This window comes from Delphinapterus leucas, chromosome 14 (genome assembly GCF_059928025.1).
Source record: "Delphinapterus leucas isolate spDelLeu-1000000601 "Yukka" chromosome 14, BTC_Dleu_Yukka2, whole genome shotgun sequence".
Taxonomy (NCBI): domain Eukaryota; kingdom Metazoa; phylum Chordata; class Mammalia; order Artiodactyla; family Monodontidae; genus Delphinapterus; species Delphinapterus leucas.
Window position 1 is genome coordinate 74,569,786 of NC_143142.1, and position 22,392 is coordinate 74,592,177.

The 22,392-nt window shown below is 46.6% G+C and overlaps 1 protein-coding gene across 3 annotated transcripts in view; it reads right to left on the reverse strand.

The window, feature by feature from the left end:
• Nucleotides 1–11,245, reverse strand: part of CCBE1 (collagen and calcium binding EGF domains 1) — a 237,630-nt gene extending 226,385 nt beyond the window's left edge. The window contains exons 1-2 of one of the 3 annotated variants that reach the window (XM_089895265.1): nucleotides 10,488–11,245; nucleotides 9,969–10,049 (exon numbers count right to left, since the gene is read on the reverse strand). In XM_089895265.1, coding sequence (XP_089751391.1) covers nucleotides 9,969–10,049; nucleotides 10,488–10,618 — 212 coding nt within the window. In that variant the 5' untranslated portion in view covers nucleotides 10,619–11,245. The remainder of the gene's footprint in view (nucleotides 1–9,968; nucleotides 10,050–10,487) is intronic. The other 2 variants (XM_022584354.2, XM_022584356.2) reach the window with 2 other exon arrangements.
• Nucleotides 11,246–22,392: the final 11,147 nt, after the last annotated feature.

Genomic DNA, 22,392 nt, shown 5'->3' on the forward strand with positions numbered 1-22,392 from the left:
ATCACCATGTACACAGTGATGCCCATGGAAATCAGTGTGTATGAAAACCGTCCCCTTTATCACATGGCCCCAGGGCGTGCTGGGCTTTTTTGGTGGGGGGATACAATGGGCTGAATTGTGTCCTCCCAAAACTTATACATTGAAGTCCTAAAACCAGTACCGGAGAATGTGATTATTTAGAGATCAAAGCTTTAAATAGGCCAGAGTTAAAATGAGTTATGAGAATGGGCTCTAATGCCGTATGAAGTGGTATCCTTTTAAGAGGAAGAGATTAGGACACAGACAAGCACAGAAGGAAGACCCTGGGAAGACACAGAGAGAAGACGGCCACCTGCAAGTCAAGGAGAGGCCTCAGAAGGGATCAACCCTGCCACCACACTGGTCCCAGACCTCTAGCCTCCAGAACTGCAAGAGAGTCTCTTGTTTAAGCTTCCCAGTCTATGGTAGTTTGCCGAGGCGTTCCCGGCAAACTAACATGGGGCAGGACGGGTGGTTGGTTCATGTGTCTACTTTTGATAACTTGTCCAACTTATGTTTTTTACCAGCAGGACTGACATCCTTATTTCTAGCATCCTCCTTCCCTCGTCTAAACGTCTCTTTAATTTATGGTTGGCAGCAGGCAAGGTAACCACAGTTGTCGGGCTTTTCAGAGGAGCCTAGTGGTTAACAACAGGCTCTGGCGTCAGCCTGTCTGGCTCCGCCACACACCTGCTCCGGGACTTGAGAATTCACAGGACAACAAGCTAGTTCCTGACAGCGAGCCTTCACACAGGGCCACCAGAGGAAATCACACGAGCCTGCGTTTCTCCGTGATCTCTACTCTTGCGTCCAAAGTTCCCCCAGACCCACGCTTTTCCCTCCCCTCCTCTCACCTGTGTTCCAGGTAGAAAATGCAGCCCGAATAAGTGACCTCCAAGTAGGTTTTATGCAGAGCCTCACACTTATCTTTCCCTATGCCCTCCCAGCTGATGGGCAGGAGTGATTTCCAGAAAACCAACATAATATTAAAGTCAATTTTTACAGACTTAAAATCCTTCAGCCAAACTTTCTCAGAGATAAAACCCCACTGATGTTACATTCTAGGTTCCTCTAAGCTTTCAGAATCCGCCAGAACTAAACTCCAGTGCATCTTTCGGGCAATGACCTTGCCTCCAATGAACAGTCTTGTGGTCTTGCTGGGCTCCCAGGAAGCCAACCTCCACTCTGACCTGTCATTTTTCACCACAAAAGCCGTGAGTCGTTTCACTACAGGAAAATTCCAGAGTGACACACGGACACGTTACCAAGAGCAAGGCCAAGTGGAAGCAAAGAGAGGGGAGAGCTGGAGGGGAAGTAACAGCCTGGTCTCTGCACTGGCTTTTAGACGGCCTCCGACCTCTGAAGGAATAGTGCTGAACACACACAGGACGTTACAAAAATCGCATTTGTCAATCTGTCGACCTTTATAAGCTTAGTTTGCCTTTCATTTAACGTCCGTTCAGCTGAGTCCATTAAAGTGGCTGTTACCAAGGTCAGAGGCTCCTACATGACTGATATCCACATCTTTTTCTCACCCGACTTCATCTCCATAGGATACTCTCTACTCCTTATCAAGTGTTTATACCTATAATTTTCTTCTTTGCTATACCCCAGGGCATTTCTTTATCTGCCTAATATGTCAAGCGGTGCATTCCAACATTTTCCTCCTTTCCCTTCTCCAAAATACCATTAGACTCTGCCTCTCTCTCCTCAGAGTATTTCAGTAGTTCTTTCCTTCTCCGCTACTTTGTCCCCACCCTCAGTGTCGAAAGGCATCACTCTAGGAGTCTCCGTGATCCATGGAATCAAAGAGCTGGCACTGTTAAAAAGGCAGTTCAGAGTTTAAGTTCAAAAGTTTAATTACTGATGTTGGGCACAGTGCAACTGAGCCAACCTATGATACTTTTTAGCCGTAAAAGGAAAAGTGAAATGTTGCAACACTGATTTAGGACACTCTTCATTGAAAATAACTTTCTCTAGATGTGTGTTCTTCAAATAAGATACATACTCTCATTTGATTTTTGAATGTGAGGCCTTCCACTGTAGAAATTCAAAACTAACAAGTTTATGGAGAGTTGGCTTTGAGTCAAAGCATGTGACGATCACTACACAAGTTGAGAATTAAGGACATATGGAATTAAGGATGGTGGGCAACTAGCCAAGGCAATCCAAGGATTACTCAACTGGCAAGGAAGGCCAGTCTGGGAACACAGAGAAAAGCAGAAGTCAGCACTTAACTAGCTACAGTAAAATCAGCTTCTTAAAAACATCCCGACAAGTTACATTCACTTAAAGAATCATTTAAGGGAAGATGACTGGAAATAAAGTTCCAGCTCAACAATAACTATAGTTGATTCCTTGAGATCAGGAAATCAAGTCACAATGAAAAGATGCTCAGGCCAGAGACCCAGATACAATAAGGCAATACAAAGGCAAAGGCCTCAAAGAAGCAGCAGCCTAAATGTCCTCAAGGTTGCCCCCTTGAGGACTCAGACCTGTGGATGAGGTCATATATGGATGTATTTGTATTAAGACAGCACTTTAGAAGTTGGCAAACTTTCCCTGAAGAGGGCCAGACAGTAAATATCTGAGGTTTGGGGGCCAAGTAAGGTCTGTTGCACAGTTTAACCCTTTAAACAAGGTAAAAAGCATTCTTAGATCATGGGTTGTATAAAGACATGCCACCTGCCCTACTAAAGCAGGCCAATCCCTGCTTTATATGCTTTATACCAAACTTTCTGAGCCAGATCCCAGTGCAGAGGGCCCTCCCAGCTTCCCACCAGTTCTCTGTACCAGCAGCCACCGACAGCTGCTCCAACTGTTCCCAGAGGACTAAGGATGGGGGCCTCACACCAGCATGGGCAAATACCAGAGAACACCCCAGAGCAGTGGCCAAGGGGTGGAAAGGTTGCGAATGGATAAGGCTAGAATGGACGTGGTCCAAGTTTCTAAAGTCATGAAGGGCATGGAAAGATAACCTGGTTCACGTCCTAACACACCGAACAAGGAGGCAATATAGTTGTTCTTCCAAGCTCTCACACCTAGTTTTGACTCACACGAATCATACCTTGGAGCTAGAAAGATGTACTTTGCTTGACTGGGATTAAACATGTAGAGGTTAACACCACTCCGACCCCTATACAGGTACTTCAGGATGTAAACAAGTTGTCCATACAGTTCAGATGCATTTATGAACACAGACCTGTAACGGGTTATTAGAGTCGAGGAATGTAGGAGGGGCACGCCTTCTCTTAACACCCTGCTTAAAGTTACCGTTGGCAAACATGGGGCAACCTAGGCTGAGGCAAACCGGGTCCGCACGAGGTATCTGTTCCTAGTTGGCCCATTCTGATGCTGTCTCACAGGACACACAGCCAGAGAATCGGCCTTCTCTTTGGAATGCTTTCACATTCCAATAATTCTTAGAAGGGACTTGTGGCACGTGTTAGTTCCCTTCCTGCTAGGAGAAGAAAAACACATTAGTTACCACCGTCCCAGGGTTCTCGTGTCCCTGCCTGGAGCCATAGGGTTTCTTTTGGTGAAACGATACAGCTGGGCCACAGGAATTTAAGCTCTTAGTCCCCCCAAATGTGACATCGGATGTGTGCCAAAGATAATCATCTAACAAACGTCCCCAAGGACATCCTTGGCTCGAAATTCCTTTACTGAAAGAAATAAACTGAATTAAAATCCATGCATTCCATGAGGGCAGGGGTTTGGGGGTTTCTCCTGACTTATTCACATATGTATTCTGGGTGCCTAGAATGTGCTCGGCACATAGCAAGCTCTGAACAAGGAACGCAATCGCTGGTAAAACTTTGAAATTGGTAAATGGCTTTTATGGAAAAGAACCTGGCTTGGCAGAAGAGAAGCTGCCGATGTTACAGCTGATTACCTTTTCACCCCCCAAATAAAAAGCAATAAGCTGAGAAAGAATGGAGACCTTCGTTCGCTGGATAGTCAGCAATGCCCCGAATCAGGCAGACCCTCTAACGCACAGAGCAGCCAGGGTCCCACTGCCCAGGAAGGCAGTAAGTTTGCGGAAGCTGAACCACCGAACTTAAACTACCGATTGGAATGCAAACTACCATCTGAGAAAACAGGGTAATCTAGAAAAAAGAGCATATTTGCTTTTTCCGGGTGCATCCACCCCACAGCTTCACTTAGAAAAGATGAAGGGAAGTGAATGTAGCAAGTCAGGCATCAACAACTTTGGGGACAATGCGTAGCAACTGGATCCGGTCTCAAAGGACACCAGTGAAAGCATGGCCTTTTGTGGCCAGTTCAATTGTTAGTTGTTTCCTACCCTTCTGTCTTGTTCCCTAGAGAATGAGTGAAAAGAGAGAGAGAACCTTGCCTGGGCCAACATCCTCCACCTCCCCTCTCTCCTGACACCTGCTCAAGCTAAAGAAGAGGGTGTGGGTAGGGAGCGAGATCCCCTTTAAAACTGCATCCACCCCCACTTCAAAGCCAGTGTCCACAGGGCAATCAACACACGGGGCAGGACTGCCCACATCCTCTTCAGGTATTATTTAAAGTAACAAGTCCATGTAATGAGCTATATAACTGCCAGAAGCAGCACCTGTAACACATTAGCAATTAAAGTTTAACAGGTCAAGGTGGGAACTAATGCAAACAATGGCAGCAGCTCACAGGTGTAAGTAATCTGCTTTCCAGCAGAAAGAAACTCGGCTAAAAGCAGCAGGCATACTCAGATAGCAACAGAAGTTCTGGAAGACCTAAAAGATTTCAGTCACATCTCCTTGTTTACTTGTAAAATTAACATTCATCCACCGAGTCCTGTGTATGTGACCATGTGTATGGACCCTGTCCAGGCACAGGGCTAGCCTGAGGCTACAGTCATGAGAGGACAGAGGAACCAGGCACTCAGCAAGCTAACCATCCAGCGGGAGAGAGGGTCTAACAGGGAAACATGAGGCTGCCTCCAACTTATCTGTGACTCAGGCAGTTTTGCACGTAAGCCACGCCCATCCGTCCTCTGCTCTGTTCTTAACATTTGGACTACATCCTCCTTATGGTTAGAATATGGACAGTAGTCATGAAGATACAAATGCTTTCTTAAAGGGGGCCCACAAGCCCTGAATAAGCCAACAGGGATTCAGAGCAGGTTCTAAGCTATGCTGGCCACAGAACGGGGAGGGAGAAGGGAGGGACCAGAACTGGGCTGAGGACCTAATCGCTAGTCTTGTCTCTGCCAATAAAACCCTTCATGACCCTGGACAAGGGGCAAATCTCTAAGAGCCTCTAAAATGGGGTAACTATGCCTTCTGCCTGCTTTTATACTTACGTGAACAGAGAACATTGTGTAGTCAGGTAGGAGGCAGGAAGCAGAAGATATCCTTTTTGTATTGATAATTTTCCCAAGGCACTAGATTTCTGGGCCAGCCTACAATTGGAGAGACAACTAAAAACAGCTGATGTGTGACTGCTATAAACACCCTCAGGGTTTCTGGCTAGGGTCTGAATTTGCTCTTTCAAAAATGTCTACTGTAAAGCTCAAAACTCAGCAGATGTCTACTGAGCGCCCAGCTTGTGCACTCACCACGCCAGACTTGGGGAGACACAGCAGCGAGCCTGAGAGGCAGCATTCACTGACCGCTTCCTATGTATATCAACTTATTTACATCTTCACTATAACCCTATAACTGCAGTACTAACGTGATCCTCATTTACTTAAAGGAGAACACTAGAGTACAGATTGAGAAATGTTCAAGGTCACAGAAGCAGTAGAGCTGGAATTCAAACTGGGGAAGACAGTTTCTACTATGGATGTTTTGACATCAAAGCCCTGTGTAGGGACTTAGGAACCTGCCAGATAGCACATTCTCCAGCCCTTCCTCCAATGGAGACTTAGCTAAAGTCCGGGGCCCTCCCTCTGGTGGTGCTGCCCTAACTAAGCGACCTTCTTGCTCTCTAATTTCCAAGTAAACATATTTGCAGAAATATGTTAACTTCCACATTTTAATTGAGATAATGCAACAGTGCTGCCAAATCATAAGTGGGAGTTTTTGCATCCCCATGTCATTATTTCCCATGGGAGCATGACCCTCATGAGACAGCACTGATGGGACAAATACAGCTGAGAGCCTCTACTTGTAGGTCCGTGAACCACAAAGCTGAAGATCATAGCTAATGCAACAAACACCGAACATTCTGTTAAAGAACCACGTTGAAGGACAACCACGTCTTCTCTTGCCCATAAAGCCATTCCTAGCTGCTTCTAATCTCTTCCCCATCATAGTATAAACTACACAATTTTGAACTCAATCATGTACATTGTATACTGGTTACAGTCGTAGAGGCCTCGGTCTAAGACTCAAGTCTGTAAAATGTGACCAGGGACTACGCTCAAGCATTTTCTAGGACTATGTTAAAGCTCATAATAGAGGCTCAAGTCCTTAATTGATTAATGGATCCAAAGAGTTAATTAGCATGTTTATTGGACACAGGCTCACTCAATACAAGTTGATTTCTTGATGTTTCCTACACTCATGTTCTTATTTTTAAAAAGACTTTATCATTTTCTTGATGAGACCCCCATAAAGAAAAAGTAAACACAGACCTTTCGTTCAAAAAGTACACCGTCTGGGAAAGGAGGAAAAAAGTTAACTTGTAGGAAGAACTTTAATAGCCACCAGAGGGGTAAATGCCATTGTAACTTTATGGGCTTGCTTTGGCTAGGATAAATTTAGAGTCTAGATAAATCACACACACTCTGAAATCTTAACTACTGGTAAAATAATACACTCCATGTCAGAGTGTAACACGGAGCAAACATGCCCTCTACGCTTAAGCTGCCAAAGGCGTTCGCTCAGTGTTTCATCAGCTTTGGGGACTTGGCTCAATGCACATGGGGTAGAGTCCCTAGAGACAGGCCCTGTGATTACGATGAAATCCTACAAGGAAGGAAAGCTACACATGTAGGAAACAACGTAGTGTATAACATGGTAACATAAGCTCAATTGTTTGAGACAGATCAAGAGCAGTGGTAACTCAGAAAACCACTGTGGTCACAGTGGCTGCTAGAGTTATCTGCTCTTCTTTCGAGTTTATAGCCTCTAAATGTATAGTTTTCTTCCTTACTTAGATGCCAGATTTGGAAAGTTCAGCCACATCTGTAGACACCACCGGGATGATGAAAGGGCCCAGACTTTGAAGTCAGACAAACCCAGGTCTGAACCTCGAGTCTCCCGTGTATTAACTTTGTGACCCTGGGCAAGTGGACTTAATCCGAGCTTCCGTTCTCTCTGTAAAACTGAGGCAACACACATGCTACAGAATGGCTTTGAGGATTACAGCTGTATGTACATAAAGTGCATAGGACACTGGTGAATGTATAGTAAATCCTCCAACTGTCGTTTAATATAAGGCTTAAGTGGAAAGGTGCCGCTTACGTAAAACCACGGAAAACATAAGTGTACAAGCGTGGTGGGGTCCAGGACAGAGTATTCCGACCCCATCTCTTTTCCATATCACCTCAGTTTCCATGTGACTTTTAGGAATAATGGCAAATCAGATGTTACATCTACTATACCTCCATGTCAATGGGTTTTCGAAAGCCAGTGTTAAAAGACCACCTTGTAAATTCAGGAGTGACTTCCGGTATGCATTCTCTTCAGCAAAAAGCCATTCACCAGAGACATCTGCTAAGAGTGGGATTCTAGGCAGTCAGAAAGCATTCCCAGAACAATAGTAGCTCCGCTACGATACTTTCACTTTAATTAAGGGTCATCCAACAAGTCCACGAGTCCGATTTCCTGGAAGGCTGGTTCTTTGTCTGATTTTAAGTTACTGTGGTAGAAGAGCTAACTCATGTGCAGGGGCCTCTGAGCTCCTGAGGATCTGTCCAAACAGGTCTGCACCATGACTCTGGTTTCTATAGCAGCGCTTCAAGCCTTAATGCATATCTCGTTAACATGCACGTTCTGATTCAGGAGTTCTGGGCAGGGGCCTGAGACAATACAAGCTCCCAGAAGATGCCTGTGCCAGACCACACCGGGAGTAGCAAGGGTCTACAGGGCCGGAACAATCAGAATTCACAGACCGAAGAGCACACAGCATTCCTCCATTCTTGGGGCTAAAACGGGGGCAGGAACTGCCAACTAACTGTCTTTAGGAAGGTACTAAACTATGGCAATTGTATAAAACCAATGAAGTACACACAGAACTCTTAAAGGAAAACCAAAAAAACATTCACAGGGACCATTACCATTTTCTTCAGCTGAAAACATCCTCCCACTCCTCTAAGCTCTTTTCTCCTAGAAATAAGATATCCTTTTTGTTAGCTCTCTAAGCTGTTTGAGTAGCTATTAACGAAAACATATCAAGACACTGCTAATGTCTCCCACAGAGGCTTAGTACAGAAAAACACCAGTTTTTAAATTCTGTTAAAAAAAAAAGTAACAGCGTAACAAGTAACAGCTTAAGGAATGAAATCAGCTTCGAACACTAATGAGACACCAATGGTTTCTGAAAATCGGACGTGCATTCTGTAACTGTCACTGACTTATGTGCAGTCTGACCTTCAGGGACCAAATAAATGAGCAAGCCATCTCAGGGATACGTTCCATGTTAGATTAGAGGTTTTATGCTGCGGTGACAACGGAAAAAATGTGTCCTAACAAATAGTGTGGATGAAACACAGGGCTAGCACCAGGTCAGGTCTCCAGATGGGTGACCTTACTTACCCAGTTAACCTCTCCAAGTCTTCACCTGCCAACTGAACCATACTCTCTCCTCCCCACTAACTCACATGTCTCGTTCGGTATCACCACCCACTACCCAGAGAAGGCGCCCTTCCCAAGGCTAAGACTTGACTGTTGCTTCACTTAAGCAGCATGGTACGTGATGTAACTGATGGTGCCTTTGTACCCTAAATTGACCAGCCCTGTAACCATTTACACCTGAACCTTTGAGGTTTTTTTTTTTTTTTTTTTTTTTTACAGCTCAAAGGATTCATCTCCTACCGCATCATTAGTGCAACTTCCTTCTCTTTCAAGTTCACTTTTGAGGATTGCTGTGTTACTTTATACTACCCAATAGTTAGCCTGGCACCCCAAACAGTGCACAATTCCCAGAGACAGAAATGGAGTCTGGTGGAGTGTGTGATCCCTGTACCTCCCACAGAACCTTTAAAAAGCAGGCAACTCATAAGCGCTTATGGTGGGTGCCTCCTTCCAATGAGGGCACTGGCACAGAAGCCTATGGTGACAAGTCAAACCTCACCTCCAGAGACTGCAAGCAGGGAACAATGATTCACCTTGTTGAGAATCAGAACCACCTGGGAGCATTTTTAATACTATACAGTCCCTAGCCCTATTCATGCTTAGCTTTAACGAGCACCCAAGCTCTGTAAGCTGAATTTTCAACAAAACTGATCCTCTTCTTGTGGCTCAACCATCTTGACACTTTTCGCTTTCCCTTAACCCAAGTCATGCCCGCAGTCCTCCCCCATCCTCCTGCCCACAGAGGCCGTGACACCGTTACACTCTGTCCTGGCAGAAAGTCAAAAGATAGTCAAGGACCAAGGATTTCCTGGTTGTATGCCTTTAGGTTTTCAAAACAAACGCAAAACCAGCCATTCACCTTTGCTATGCCGCACTGTTTACACCCACCATCCGACCCGCTTTCTTTACGAAACTTTCAACGTTTTCTCCCCCCATCACGCAAGTATTCAAGGAAGCAATAAACCACCTCTCCTCAGGTTCTAAGAGCACAAACTCTAGGTGCCGCCGCCACTCAGTTGCCCATCGTTGCTCCGGTGCAGAAACCACACGCAAAAGAAAGCGTTTGCACCAAGGAGCACTCACTCAGCACCCACCACCGTGGCCCCGGTCCCCGAGCGGATCTCCAAGCCCCTCCTGCGCGGCGCCGCCTCCCCAAACAGCCCTGGCGCGCACGGACGGACTCGGCGGAGCCCCGAGACTTACCTGAAGCACGTCGTGAGCTCGCCTGAAGGCTTCAGACACGGGTATGTGGTCGTGACGATTTTGTTTTCCGAGCAAATTTCTCTGTGGAAAAAGTTGGAGGAACTTCGTTGGTTCTCCGCTGGAGAGCGGAGGACAGCGCGCGTTGGGCATCCGCGTCCCGCGCGGCGACCAGGCGCTGGTTCCCCCAACGCGGGCGCGGCGCCGACTCCAGGGTCAGGGATGGATCCGGCGAGGGTCCAACGCAGGGAGCCCAGGCCCAAGGGAAAGAAAAGGTGAAGAAGGGGGGCACTGGAGGGCGGCAGGAATGCGGCGCGCGGGTATCTCGGTGCCCCGACCCACAGACGGAGGAGCCAGGGCTAAGGGCGCGGAGGGTCTCACCCGGGAGCAGAGTTTAACGTCAGCCAGAGCAACTGAGCGCCCGGGGAAGCGAGGGCGTGAGGCTCACCGCTGTGGGGGGCAAGGGGCACCGGCTGCACCACAAGAGCCGGGGCGCACCAAGCAGGGACCGGCAGCGCTTACCTGTCGCCGTTCTCGGGCTCCTCTCGGTAGCTCCACGTGTGTCCCAGGGCCAGGAGCAGCAGAAGCGGACCCAGGCTCTTGCCCAGCTGCCCCCTCGCCGCTCCTCCCCGGCTCGGAGGCGGCGGCACCATCAGGGAAGCTCCCGGCTTCTTCCCGGCGCGGAAGCTCTCTCGCCGCCCTGCGCCCGGCTCCTCCGCGCCCGCCGCCGCTTTCCCTCTTCCCGGCAGGGGGCGCCCGAGGGCGGGGGCGTTTGCGCCACCTGCGCGAGGCACCGGGGTTGGTGGCGCCGTGGTGTTGAGGGGGATTAGGCTAGGGATTGGGGGTGCAGACTGCCAGCTCCGAAGAGAGGCCGGGAAATGGGGCGCCTGCGGTGCCCAGCTGGCGCGACGGTCGCGGGGTCCAGGCCGTCTCGCTCGGGAGGTTCACGCCGGAGAGACGAAGTCGCTCCACGCGGCTTGGGGCGGCGCCCTTGCCGCCTGCTTCTTCCTCCGCCGGGCGCCGCGCGCAGGGTGCGGAAAGCAGGCGGCCGCTTTCATTTTACCCCGGGGTCGCACGCCCGGGAGGAGGAGCCGATTCTCACCCCGGGAAAAGGGAGGGGGAGCAGAGGGGTTAATAAGCTTCCTTCCTGTTGTCGGTTGCTTTCCAAGGACCGGGGTCAGGCTAATCTTTGGCTTCTCCCCTCGAGCGCCTACACTGTCCTTTCCCGCTACCTCGGTTCTCCTTAGTAGAATAAGGGAGGAAGAAGGAGGTGAAGGCTCCAGCGGCTCTCCCAAACTGCCTTCTCTGAAACCTGAAATGGTTTCACCATTTCTAGAGCGTGGTCTGTCTTTATTAAAGCTTTAGTCCTCCGGTCGAACAAGCAACCAGCTCTCCTCAGCTTTTTCTGGGCGCCGGGGGGTTTAAATCCTCTTGCCCTGAGCAGCTTTAATGCTGCTTCAAAACCACGTACGCATGCGAGAGCTAGAAACTCCTGGAAGATCAGGTGAGACACGGAAGGGGGCCGTTAATCAGCGCCTGCCCCCTGCTAGTTAACGCGGGGTTGTCAACGGGTATTCTGAAAACCCGGGCTGCGGGGCGGTACGGTAAATCAGCTCACCTGGTGGTGACCCAATTGTAACTCATATATATACGCCTGCATCTTCACACTTTGTTGCACGTTAGGCGTTTCTGTGCCTGTTAAAGAGAAGCTCGTGATATAAACGTGCCCCGCTGAGCAAGCAAGTGGTCGTGGCCCAGAAATAAGTTGCAAGAGCAGGAGGTTGCCCGAGGAGGTGAAAAGGTAGCTTGTTCACAAGTTACCGTTGTGCTAATTGGTTAGGTGAGCAGGTGTTTTGATTCAAAATATTCTGGGCAACTGAGAATCACCGTGCATATCACATACATCTCGACATTTTAAAATAGCAATGGTATCCTCATTTCTCTGTAGATTGCTTTTGTATTTTCCAAAGGTTTTTCACATTTACGATTTTATTTGATACCATATCCCTTGAAACTAGGAGTCCAACTTCAGCGAGGTGGGTTTCTTTCCTACAAAACTTAGACATGGCAGAGCATAAAACACACTTGATATTGAAATACGGTGCTACATACAAGAGAAGTGAATTTTCACGTGGTAGTTCAGGAGACACTTCAGAAGCTTGCCAAACCTGCCAGTGACCATCATACAGTCAGGGAAAAAAACAACAAATAAACCTGGATTCAAACCCAGGCTGTGTGGCTTCCTTGGTCTGTGACCTTGCATAAGTTACGTGACCTTGTGCAAGTTACCTAACCTTTCGGAAACTCAGTTTCCTCATCTGTAAAATGGAGAAAACTCCCTGAGTGTTTAAGAGTAATAAATGAGGTAACGCATATGATGTTTTCACAGTGCCTGGCGTATATTGAGCGTTCAGTAGACATTAACTGTTACCATTTTTAACCTAAATGATTATATTGCACAGGATTTTCAGTTTTAACTTTCCAGCTTTCTGCTTTCTAGATAGTTTATTTCACAACAGTTGTTTGGGTTCCTAAAGAGATACCTCTCTAAGCACTTGAAAAATAAACCCATGGTGGAGATTATAAAAATTGTATCACTTTAGATTGTGCCAAAAAAAAGTCTCCGTCTTGCAGAGAAGAGGCCATTCTGTAGAAGGTTCTATTTCATTTTTCTTTCTTTTTTTTTCTCTTTTTTCTTTTTTTGGCCAAGTCATGCAGCTTGTGGGAATCTTAGTACCAAGACCAGGGATAGAACCCATGCTGCCTGCAGTGGAAGCTTGGAGGCCTAACCCCTGACTGGACCACACACAAGGCGAAGTCCCTAGGAGGTTCTATTTTTATTTTCTTACCTATTGCTCTATTTCGATATCTGGCTATCTTTTTTTCTCCTCTTTACTGGATTTTGCTTTTCTACTGTTGTGTTGTGGGTCTTAGTTCTACAAGTAGGAGAGAATGGCATAGGAGATTTGTTTTCGGCTTCCTTAAATAGTTAATAAGCCACATATGGGGACGTGCAACTACGGAGAAAGTAACTCAGGCTGCAAATGATAAAAGCAAAATCATGTCTGTTATGCACAGCTGTGTGGCGGAAGATTGGGGACTGAGCTGACTTTGAGGCCTCCTTATTTTCAGCCCCTCCACTGAGCACAGATGAGAATGAGGTGTCAGAGGAGGTGCTGGGGTCCAGCAAACAGGCCAGGTTTGCCTGGGAGGAAACCCCGAGGCTGGGTGGTCAGGGGGCATTTCTGGAAGAGGTGAGCTGGAGCAGAGACCTTTTTTAAAACCTTTGCCTGGAGGCCTGGAATTTAAACTCACTGGCAGCTACTGACCGCACAAGACATTTCTTGTGGGGCTTTGGGAGCTGGGCTGGAAAGCACAGCCGAGCGGAAGGAGATATGGATGGCCTGTATGGATTCCAGTCCCCTGAAAAGTTAAACACTCCTGTAAAAGACGAACCCTGCACTGGCTCAGGCTGCAGCCTGCATGGGAGATGTCGGAATGCAGCTGAGTATGGCAGGGACCTCTAGGGTCTTCGGTTGTCTCTCCTGAGACCCTAACTCTCTCCCCAACCAAGCATAAGCTCCCCAACGATCTGCCCCATTCCCTCACTTAAGAAACACTGGCTGAGAGGACGAACCCCCTGCCTCTTTCATAGGCGTGTTACAAAGACTGATGATACGGACCTAAATGCTTCTCGGGGGGAGGCTCTGTATGATTATTTCTCTTCAGCATAGCACTGTCTGCGATGTTTTCCATATAGGCCTGTCAGCTTCCCTGAGACAGAGCAGAGCGTGCATAGTTATACAATTTGCCATGTCCTAGGGGTACGAGGCTGTACCAAGGGCTTTGAATGCAGACTGTGCTGTAGGTTCAACTCCCTGGTGGGCCAGGTATTGTTAAGGGCTGCTGAGTTGTCTGGGGCTGGGGGGAGAAGGGGGGTTGACGGGCTGGAGAACATAGAGGCCAGTATACACAAGCAAAGTGAAAAAACTAGGCCATCGGGCAGAGAGTACCCTTGGAGATAAGAACCACTCTTTTTTTTTTAATTTTTAGCTTTTATTTTTTTAACTGAGGCAAATTGACATGTAAAGTATGAGTTTCAGGTGTACAACATAATGATTCCATATGTTATCTATAGCAAAATGATCAGCATAGCAAGTCCAGTTAATCCATCACCGCACAAAGTTACCACTTTTTTTTCTTGTGATGAGAACATTTAAGATCTCCTCTCTCAGACCTAACTCTCAAATATACAATACAGTATTATTAACTATAGTCACCATGCTGGACGTTATATTACCAGGACTTATTTATTTTAGAGCTGGAAATTTGTACCTTTTGACCACCTTCACCCATTTTGCCCACTCCTTTTTGAGGAACTCCAACATCTTATTTGGAGAAGATCAACATCGTATTAGAGAAGAACAATCAATAAAAAGACAAATTAAAGGGCAAAACACCACCAAGTGGGGACACAGTTCATTCCTCTATTATTTGTTTGCTTAAATTTTTTCCTTATGAAAGGGATTTATGGTGGCTGAAAAAAATACATACTGTTTTACAGTGTACACATTTCTTTATATAGTATATGCATTATTTATAGTATTATATATGGCATGGAGCAGGATTAGATAAAGCAATTAAAGCAAAGGAAGGGGCTTCCCTGGTGGCGCAGTGGTTGAGAGTCCGCCTGCCGATGCAGGGGACACGGCTTCATGCCCCGGTCCGGGAGGATCCCACATGCCGCAGAGCGGCTGGGCCCGTGGGCCATGGCCGCTGAGCCTGCGCGTCCTGAGCCTGTGCTCCGCAACGGGAGAGGTCACAGCAGTGAGAGGCCCGCGTACCGAGAAAAAAAAAAAAAAAAAAAAGCAAAGGAAGAATCAGGATAGGGCAATAAAATTAAGCTGAAGTGAAGTTAGTTTGCAGGATTGTGTAAGTCCTCTGCTATGTTTAAAGCAGATCACAAATCACTTCTCAGATTCTCAGACATCGATTCAGTATAACTGCATGATCAGTTACAAGATTCAAGGTAGCCATGAATAAAAAGCCTATAAATTTCTCCAAAAACATCACAGATTTTTCCTGTTGGTCTCCCTGGAATATAGCAGCAGTCATCTAAAGGTATTTTCATAGAAACAAGACCCAACAAGCATGGGTAGAGCCCCTACAGAACTGTGAGTGATTCACATATACCATATATCCCTAGAATAAACAGGTTACCCTGATACCTTTCCTTCAGTTTCAGTTTTGATTGACATATGGCCAGGTCTGCTTAGGGAATTAAGGGTAAACCTTGAAGACTATTAAAATGCTCCAGTCTCCAAGCCATTGTGAGGAAATGCTCAAGGCAAGAAGACTCAAACATGTTCACACAGTAAAAAGGTTTTAAAGCCCTGGTTTTGGGGTGTATACAACTATCTTTGCACTTAGTCTACCTTCATTTTAACTTGTACAAATTCTGAAAGTGTATTGAAGCTGTGGGTCTCTGGAATTTTCTCCCAAGACAGGAAGAAACATCTGATTCCTGTCTGTGACAGAATCACACAATTTTCGCCAAACTCTGAAATAAAGGTAATGTTAAAAGATTAGTTAACCTTATATGTATATAGGTGGCTAAAAGAAAAATGTACAAAATTTTTTAAAAAAGAGAAACTTCTTGTTACTTGGTTGAATGTCTCAGAAACATCAAGAAAAATTATTCATGTGATTTGGGTGTCATGTTCTTGAAAGTTCTAACACATACACACAAACACACTCTGAGTCCCTGTCTGAGGTTTGTTCCAAAAGGAGTTTGTCGAGACCATGGGTGTCGGCAGTCTCCTTGACTAGTCACAGCTGCGGGATCAAACCCAGGGTTTCTAGAAGAGCGTTCTAGCTCCATTCAATTCTGCAGCTCCTTGTGGGACAAATGGGGAAGGCAGGACGTGCAGCTGGGAGGGCCCCATCTCTTGTGGTCCCCACAAGCATGAAAAGGAAGGATGAGGGGCTGGCATTAGAGGTATGGCCACCAGCCCCATGTTATGAGGTCTCTGGTAGAGAACGTGGCATTAGAATTAACCCAGAATTTATGAGCTGACTCCTTGGAGTATCAGCCATTTCTATACCACAACTTCTCTGCTTTATTTTTGTAGAGCTTACTCTCTTTATACCCCTTACCTCCATAGAAGTAAGAGTTTTTATTTAATATTTATTGAGAACTTGGAGATACTTAGCTCAGTAATATGGTATCAAGCCAATTTGACAGGTAATAACAATGTTGACTTTAATAAAAGTTTTCTTATTTGAGCCAAGGTATCTTTTATGGTGGAATAAATATAATGCCCATGCTAGCAGAGAACGGGTACTTACTTATTAAAAGTACCTACTTATTACTTATTAAAAATATTTTTTCCTGTGGATATGAGGTTTACTTTACCTCCCTCCTTTTAAAAAATGGACTTAGAGAAATAACACTGGGAAAAGAAAGGAATTAGACTTAAAAATTAGAGCTACCTAGATTTGAAATCCAGCTCCAAAACCTAAAACCTTTATGACCCTGAACAAGTTCCTGGGATTCAGTTTATCCACAGGTAATTAGAAACAACGATCTCCAAGTCACAGGATTTTTGAAAAAAGTAAATGAGATACATAACGTGGCTGTTGCATCAGAGATAATAAATGAAAGCAAATATTTTAATTGTTTATCTTTGAAAATTTGAGTGCAGTTCTGGTGGGCCATCCACTCTGTCACATTTAACTTACTTTCCATAAAAGATTCCTTGTGAAATGGATGGCTAAGGATAGAGACGTCCTGTCACAGGACAGACTAAACTAAGTAGCAGCATTCACATTGCTGTCACTACCGTTGTGCTTTTTTTTTTAAGATTATTTTTATTTATTTTTTGGCTGCATTGGATCTTCATTCCTGCATACGGGCTTTCTCTAGTTGCTGCTAGCGGGGGTGACTCTTCATTGTGGCGCGCAGGCTTCTCATTGCGGTGGCTTCTCTTGTTGCGGAGCACGGGCTCTAGGAGCATGGGCTTCAGTAGTTGTGGCATGCGGGTTCAGTAGTTGTGGCACACGGGCTTAGTTGCTCCGTGGCATGTGGGATCTTCCCCAACCAGGGATCGAACCCATGTCCCCTGAATTGGCAGGCGGATTCTTAACCACTGCGCCACCAGGGAAGCCCCTACCATTGTGCTTTAATTAAATGTTAGCGGGTGACTAAGGCCCTGGGTAAGTCAAGTCCATTAACAGTTGCTAGAAATTAGAATGTACATACTTTGCCTTAGAGAATAGTTGTGCTTCTGAATATTGTGCCTGTCTGACTTTTATATATTTTAAACCAAATCATGGTCTAAGTGTGTTCAAGGAACTGGCTAGTTAAAACCCAGCTGTGGTCAGCTCTAGAGTGGTGTGAGCGCTCTCTTCAAACCTGTGCATCCGCGTGACTGCATTATTTCCTGTTGAATGTTTCTCACTGGGTCAGGCTGGGAAAATTTGCAGCAGAGTAATGGGCCCTGCCTAAGGAGGCCACAGTCTTCCGGTAGGGCAGTTCTGTTTAAAGAAAATGAGGCAGTCCATATGATGCAGAAAAGTCTTAGCACTCAGGGTAAAGGTTGTTAGAGTCTGACAGAACACGCAGTACATCTGTTAACCACAATGAGACCTATTCACGATAAAATACCAAGAAAGCCACATTCCTGAATGCTTTTAATGGATGATGATAATTTTCCAAGAATTTGGCAGAAAGAATAACAACAAATACTTACTGAGCACTTGGTACATGCAGATTTTATTTATTTATTTATTTATTTTTGGCTGCGTTGGGTCTTCATGGCTGGGCACGGGCTTTCTCTAGTTGTGGCGAGTGGGGGCTCCTCTTCGTTGTGGTGCGCGGGCTTCTCATTGCGGTGGCTTCTCTTGTTGCAGAGCACGGGCTCTAGGCGCGCAGACTCAGTAGTTGTGGCTCTCGGGCTCTAGAGCGCAGGCTCAGCGGCCATGGCGCACGGGCTTTCCTGCTCTGCAGCATGTGGGATCTTCCCGGACCAGAGCTTGAACCCGTGTCCCGTGCATTGGCAGGCAGATTCTTAACCACTGCGCCACCAGGGAAGCCCCATGCAGATATTTTTAAAAGCACTTTACAAGTATTATCCAGTGGTTAGGACTCTGCACTTCCATTGCAGGGGACACAGGTTCAGTCCCTAGTCCGGGAACTAAGATCCCGCATGCCACACAGCACGGCCAAAAAAAAACAGAAAAAAAAAAGAAAGTCTACAAGTATTATCTCATCTAATCCTTATTATAATCCTCTGTCACTGATTCTATTATCACCTGCTTTTTACAGGTGAGGAAACTGAGGTAGAGATTTTAATTCACTTGCCTAAGGTACAGAGTTATGAGTAATGAGCTGGGTTTGAATTGGGGCATTTTTAGCCCCAGGGTCCATGCTCTTAACACTACACTAAACTGCTCTTTGGAGAAGTAAGAATCTGGGCAGTTTTCTCCTAAGAGACAGACTACATCCAGGATGTTTGCCCAGGGATGTAATGAGAACCAGGGAAAGCCCAAGGTCCACCATGATAATCAGTGACACTGAGACTCTATCACGGTTCGTGCTCAGGCACGATCCTTCCTCAGCAGCTCTATGCCAACCAACTGACCCCATAAGTCCTCACCTTTGTATATTAGCTGACTTCTTTTTTTGCAGCAATGCTGAGCTTTATCCACGGGACCTGGCCTCGTGGAGCTAGAGAGTCTGCTGAGTTACGTGGGAATGCTGACATGAGAAGATTGAGATACAGTTTCCAAACCCTTGGAGCTCTGGCACGTTTGCAAACCATCCTTCCATTCTAGCCCTGGACCTGAGACAGGTCTTTATCAGACCTAGAACTGTCACGGAACTAGGCTATCAGGAAAGCATGCAGGGGTGTTGGGGTGAGGGGGGGCATTTTTGTAGTCACCACGGAGAAATACCTAGGCAAAATGCTTTGAAAATATCAGAGTCCAGCGTAGTCCCGTGGAATCAGCTTCTGGTTGGAAACTGATTCTTTGAGATCTAGAAAGAATAGTGGAGGGTAAGCAGTTGCAACCAAGGTTTGCTCGAGAAAGCTGGAAGAGTTTTGAATCCCTCTCTCTTTCTCTCACCCTCCCTCCCTCTCACCGCCCCTCCCCCTCCACACACACAATCCTCAGAGGTTGTGGGCTTGTGGATGTTTCAGATCAGCATGGGTTTGCATTCTTCCATCCTAATCTTTACCAACAATGCAGAATCCCAAAGGAATGTCAGATAAAACGAGCGGCCTTGGTTTAGGTTCGTTTAATCCACATGCGTCCCGTTTGGTTTGGGGTGTATCAGGGCAATTGTTTACCTTCCTTCTGCCTGATCCGTGATGTTTAGACCTGAGGTGTACCTTTTAGTGTTGTTTCTTTGGTTTGATCGCTGATGACCGCCTTGATAGTTCATCAAAAAGGGAGTTGGGACATGTCAAGTCTTCTTTCAGTTCCAGCATTTATCTGTGGGATAATTATAATGAGCCTGAAAGTTATGTGTATGTAGCCTGACATGTATTTGGCTCTCAAATCCTCACGTCCTGATACAAGACTAATGGGCCAGACCCCTCGTGTCAGTAACCCGTCATTAAATCCCCGAGTGACCCGCTTTGAAGTCCATTCCCTCTCAGGCTGTGTCCTTCCTTCTTGGCCAGCCATCCCTGCTTTCCTTTGGAGTCTTTTTCTCTCCTGTTTCTGATTTCTGCTTCTCCTTCTGGTCCGTTCTTCTCTTTCATCAATCATTTTGCTGTAATTCTTCCTTTGGTCAGATTCTGTCCTTTCACCCACCAACTTTCACTTTCTGTCCCCCAGCTCGACTCCCTGGTCTCTTCTGCTTTCCTTCCGCTGCTCTGCCCTTCCTTAAAGTGTGTCCTTCCCCAAGTGCACAAGTTTAAAGTACGTTCCCTCCCCAATCCTTTTTCTTCTGTGAAATCATTGGTACTCACCCGGGGGGCAGTTCTGTCACCCAGCGGAAATTCGACAACATCGGAGACATTTCAGGTGTCACAGCTGGGGGGCTGGGCACTCTGGCATCTAGTGTGCACAGGCCGGGGTGCCGCTCCTGCAGTGCACAGGGCAACCTCCACCCCACATCCCACAGCAAAGAATTGTCAGGCTTGAGATGTCCGCGGTGTCAAGGTTGAGAAATACTGCTCGAAACAGATACTCATCCACCTCTCACTCTCATTTTTCATCTTCTGTTTCCAAATCCCTGTTGCTTCATCCTCTTCTGCTCCGAGCCTGCCCTGGAGTCCAGCTCCCATCTTCTCATCGCTTCTTCCTGGTCATGGCATCCATCCCCTTGGCGGAATCTCCTTTACGCCTTTAAACGTGGTCAGATCTCACCTCTTAGACTCTTTGTCTCCTGGCTTCGTGTTCCTATCTTAGTTCAGCAGTTACCTTATCTCTCCGCTGTCCTGCACTGATGAGAGGAACTGTGAAAATATTTTTCTTAGAATTCTGTTTATCTTCTCAGTTTTCCCAAACCCAAAGCAGCCCTTAAACGTTCTGGTTTCAGACTCCCTCGAGTATATCGGACAGCCGTCTGTGCTGACTACTCTCGCCCCTTCCTGCATGCTTTCCTCAGCTCACCTGCTGCTGGCCGCAGCGGTTGCTCTGGTCCTTTCTTTCCAATGTTGATGTTTATGTGTTGCTTGCGTTGGCGTGGCATGGCGTGGTTGTGCCCGCTCTTCTCCTGCTGTAAGAGAAGGGAGAAATACATTCCCTACCTTCATTCATTAAAAAACAAACAAAAAATAAAATGATTTTGCTGTGTTTGCTGTACGACAGGCAATGTTGGATGTGTTAGCAACTAAAATAAATAAGAGAACAAATGTCCCCGGAGAGTTCCAGCTCTGACCCGGAGGCAAGCGAGACACCCAGCCACAGCTAAGCTGGGTGCTGCATGCAGGAGGTGAGGGGTGATCAGAGCAGAAAGGAAAGAGCACCTTGTATGAGTTTCCTGCGGCTGTTACAAGAACTGACCACAGTGTAGTGGCTTACAACAACAGAAATTTATTATCTTGTAGCTCTAGAAGTCAGACGTCCCAGACCAGTCTCACTGGGTTAAAATCACAGTGTCAACAGGGCTTCTTTCCTTCTGCAGGATCTGGGAGCAGGTTTGCTAGGGTTTCACTTCCTTTGAAGACTCCAGCGTAGAACTGGTTGCTTAAATGTTTGCAGTAATGAACGCTGAATGAATTCGTGGATAAAGGAGGTGGGCAGCCTTCATGGAGTGGGGATAGCAAAGCAAGGACACAGGAATCAGAGGCCAACAATCCTCAGCTTCCTTCCCACAATCCTCGTAGCTAAGATCCCTCTTTTACAGATGAGTGATCTGTGAAGTGTGGCCATCCACTTGGACCCCAATGTAGCCTAGTGGAATTGCCACAGGAAGCCAAGCAAGCCGCATAGCTTCCCCTCCCTACTCCCAGCACCCAAGCCCAACATTCTGAAAAAGACCACTGTCATTGGAGACTCCTGCGTTTGACCCCAACGCACAAAACACCCGTGACTCTTTCAGGAGCTCCCATACCACGGGTAACAGCTCCGCGCCTCTGTATTTATTTATTTCTCACTTCTTGCAAAAACACGATCAACATTCAATCAAGTCTCAAAGGAAAGGGTCAGAAGACAAGTGGTTTCAGTCACCTCCACTTAACAGCCGCTTCCTACAAAAACTGTTTTCTTGCTCTTCAGGCCAAACTGTTGTCCTCCATACAATTAATAAGTCAGAGCGGGCTGAGTTGTGTCATTGATTAGGAAACTTTACCAGTCAGGAGTTATTAGGCCTTGTCTCTGGAAATCAGGACATTTCTGAACAGTGTGGAAGTTGCCCCAGCTCAATGATAGGCTGCCTTCACAACATTAAGACATTTGCAGCCAGCGGTAACTGCTTTTGAGGCCGGCTTTACTTTTCTTCTACCCTGAATTCCCTGAAATCTAAGGTCAAGGTTAAGAAAACTTAGAGCAGCTGTTTAGGGGATTGAAGGAAAACAGTAAGATTGAGCATAAGCCCTAAAAAGCCTGTCATTCCTGGGAGAGGGGGGACTTTTGTATAGAAAACTGGGTGTCAAAGGAAGACATTTTTTTCCCCCCCGAGATCCAACTAAGACCAACACAATTCGAAACTCCCTTCCCTGAGCATTACCACCTTATATTTTCCCACGAGATGGGCCTTTTCCCCATGGCTGTGGAGGGGGTGGGGATGTCCCTGAAAGGGCCATAATCCCGTTTGTGATATCACTATCTATCGCCAGGCTGGGGTGTCAGTGCCAGACTGGGGATTATGTGCACATTCTTCACGGCTCTGTGAAATTCTATGTGCTCATGGTGAGGACACGGGCCTCCCGGCGTCCCCCTGGATGTTAAGCTTGTGCCCCATCCTGCTTCAATA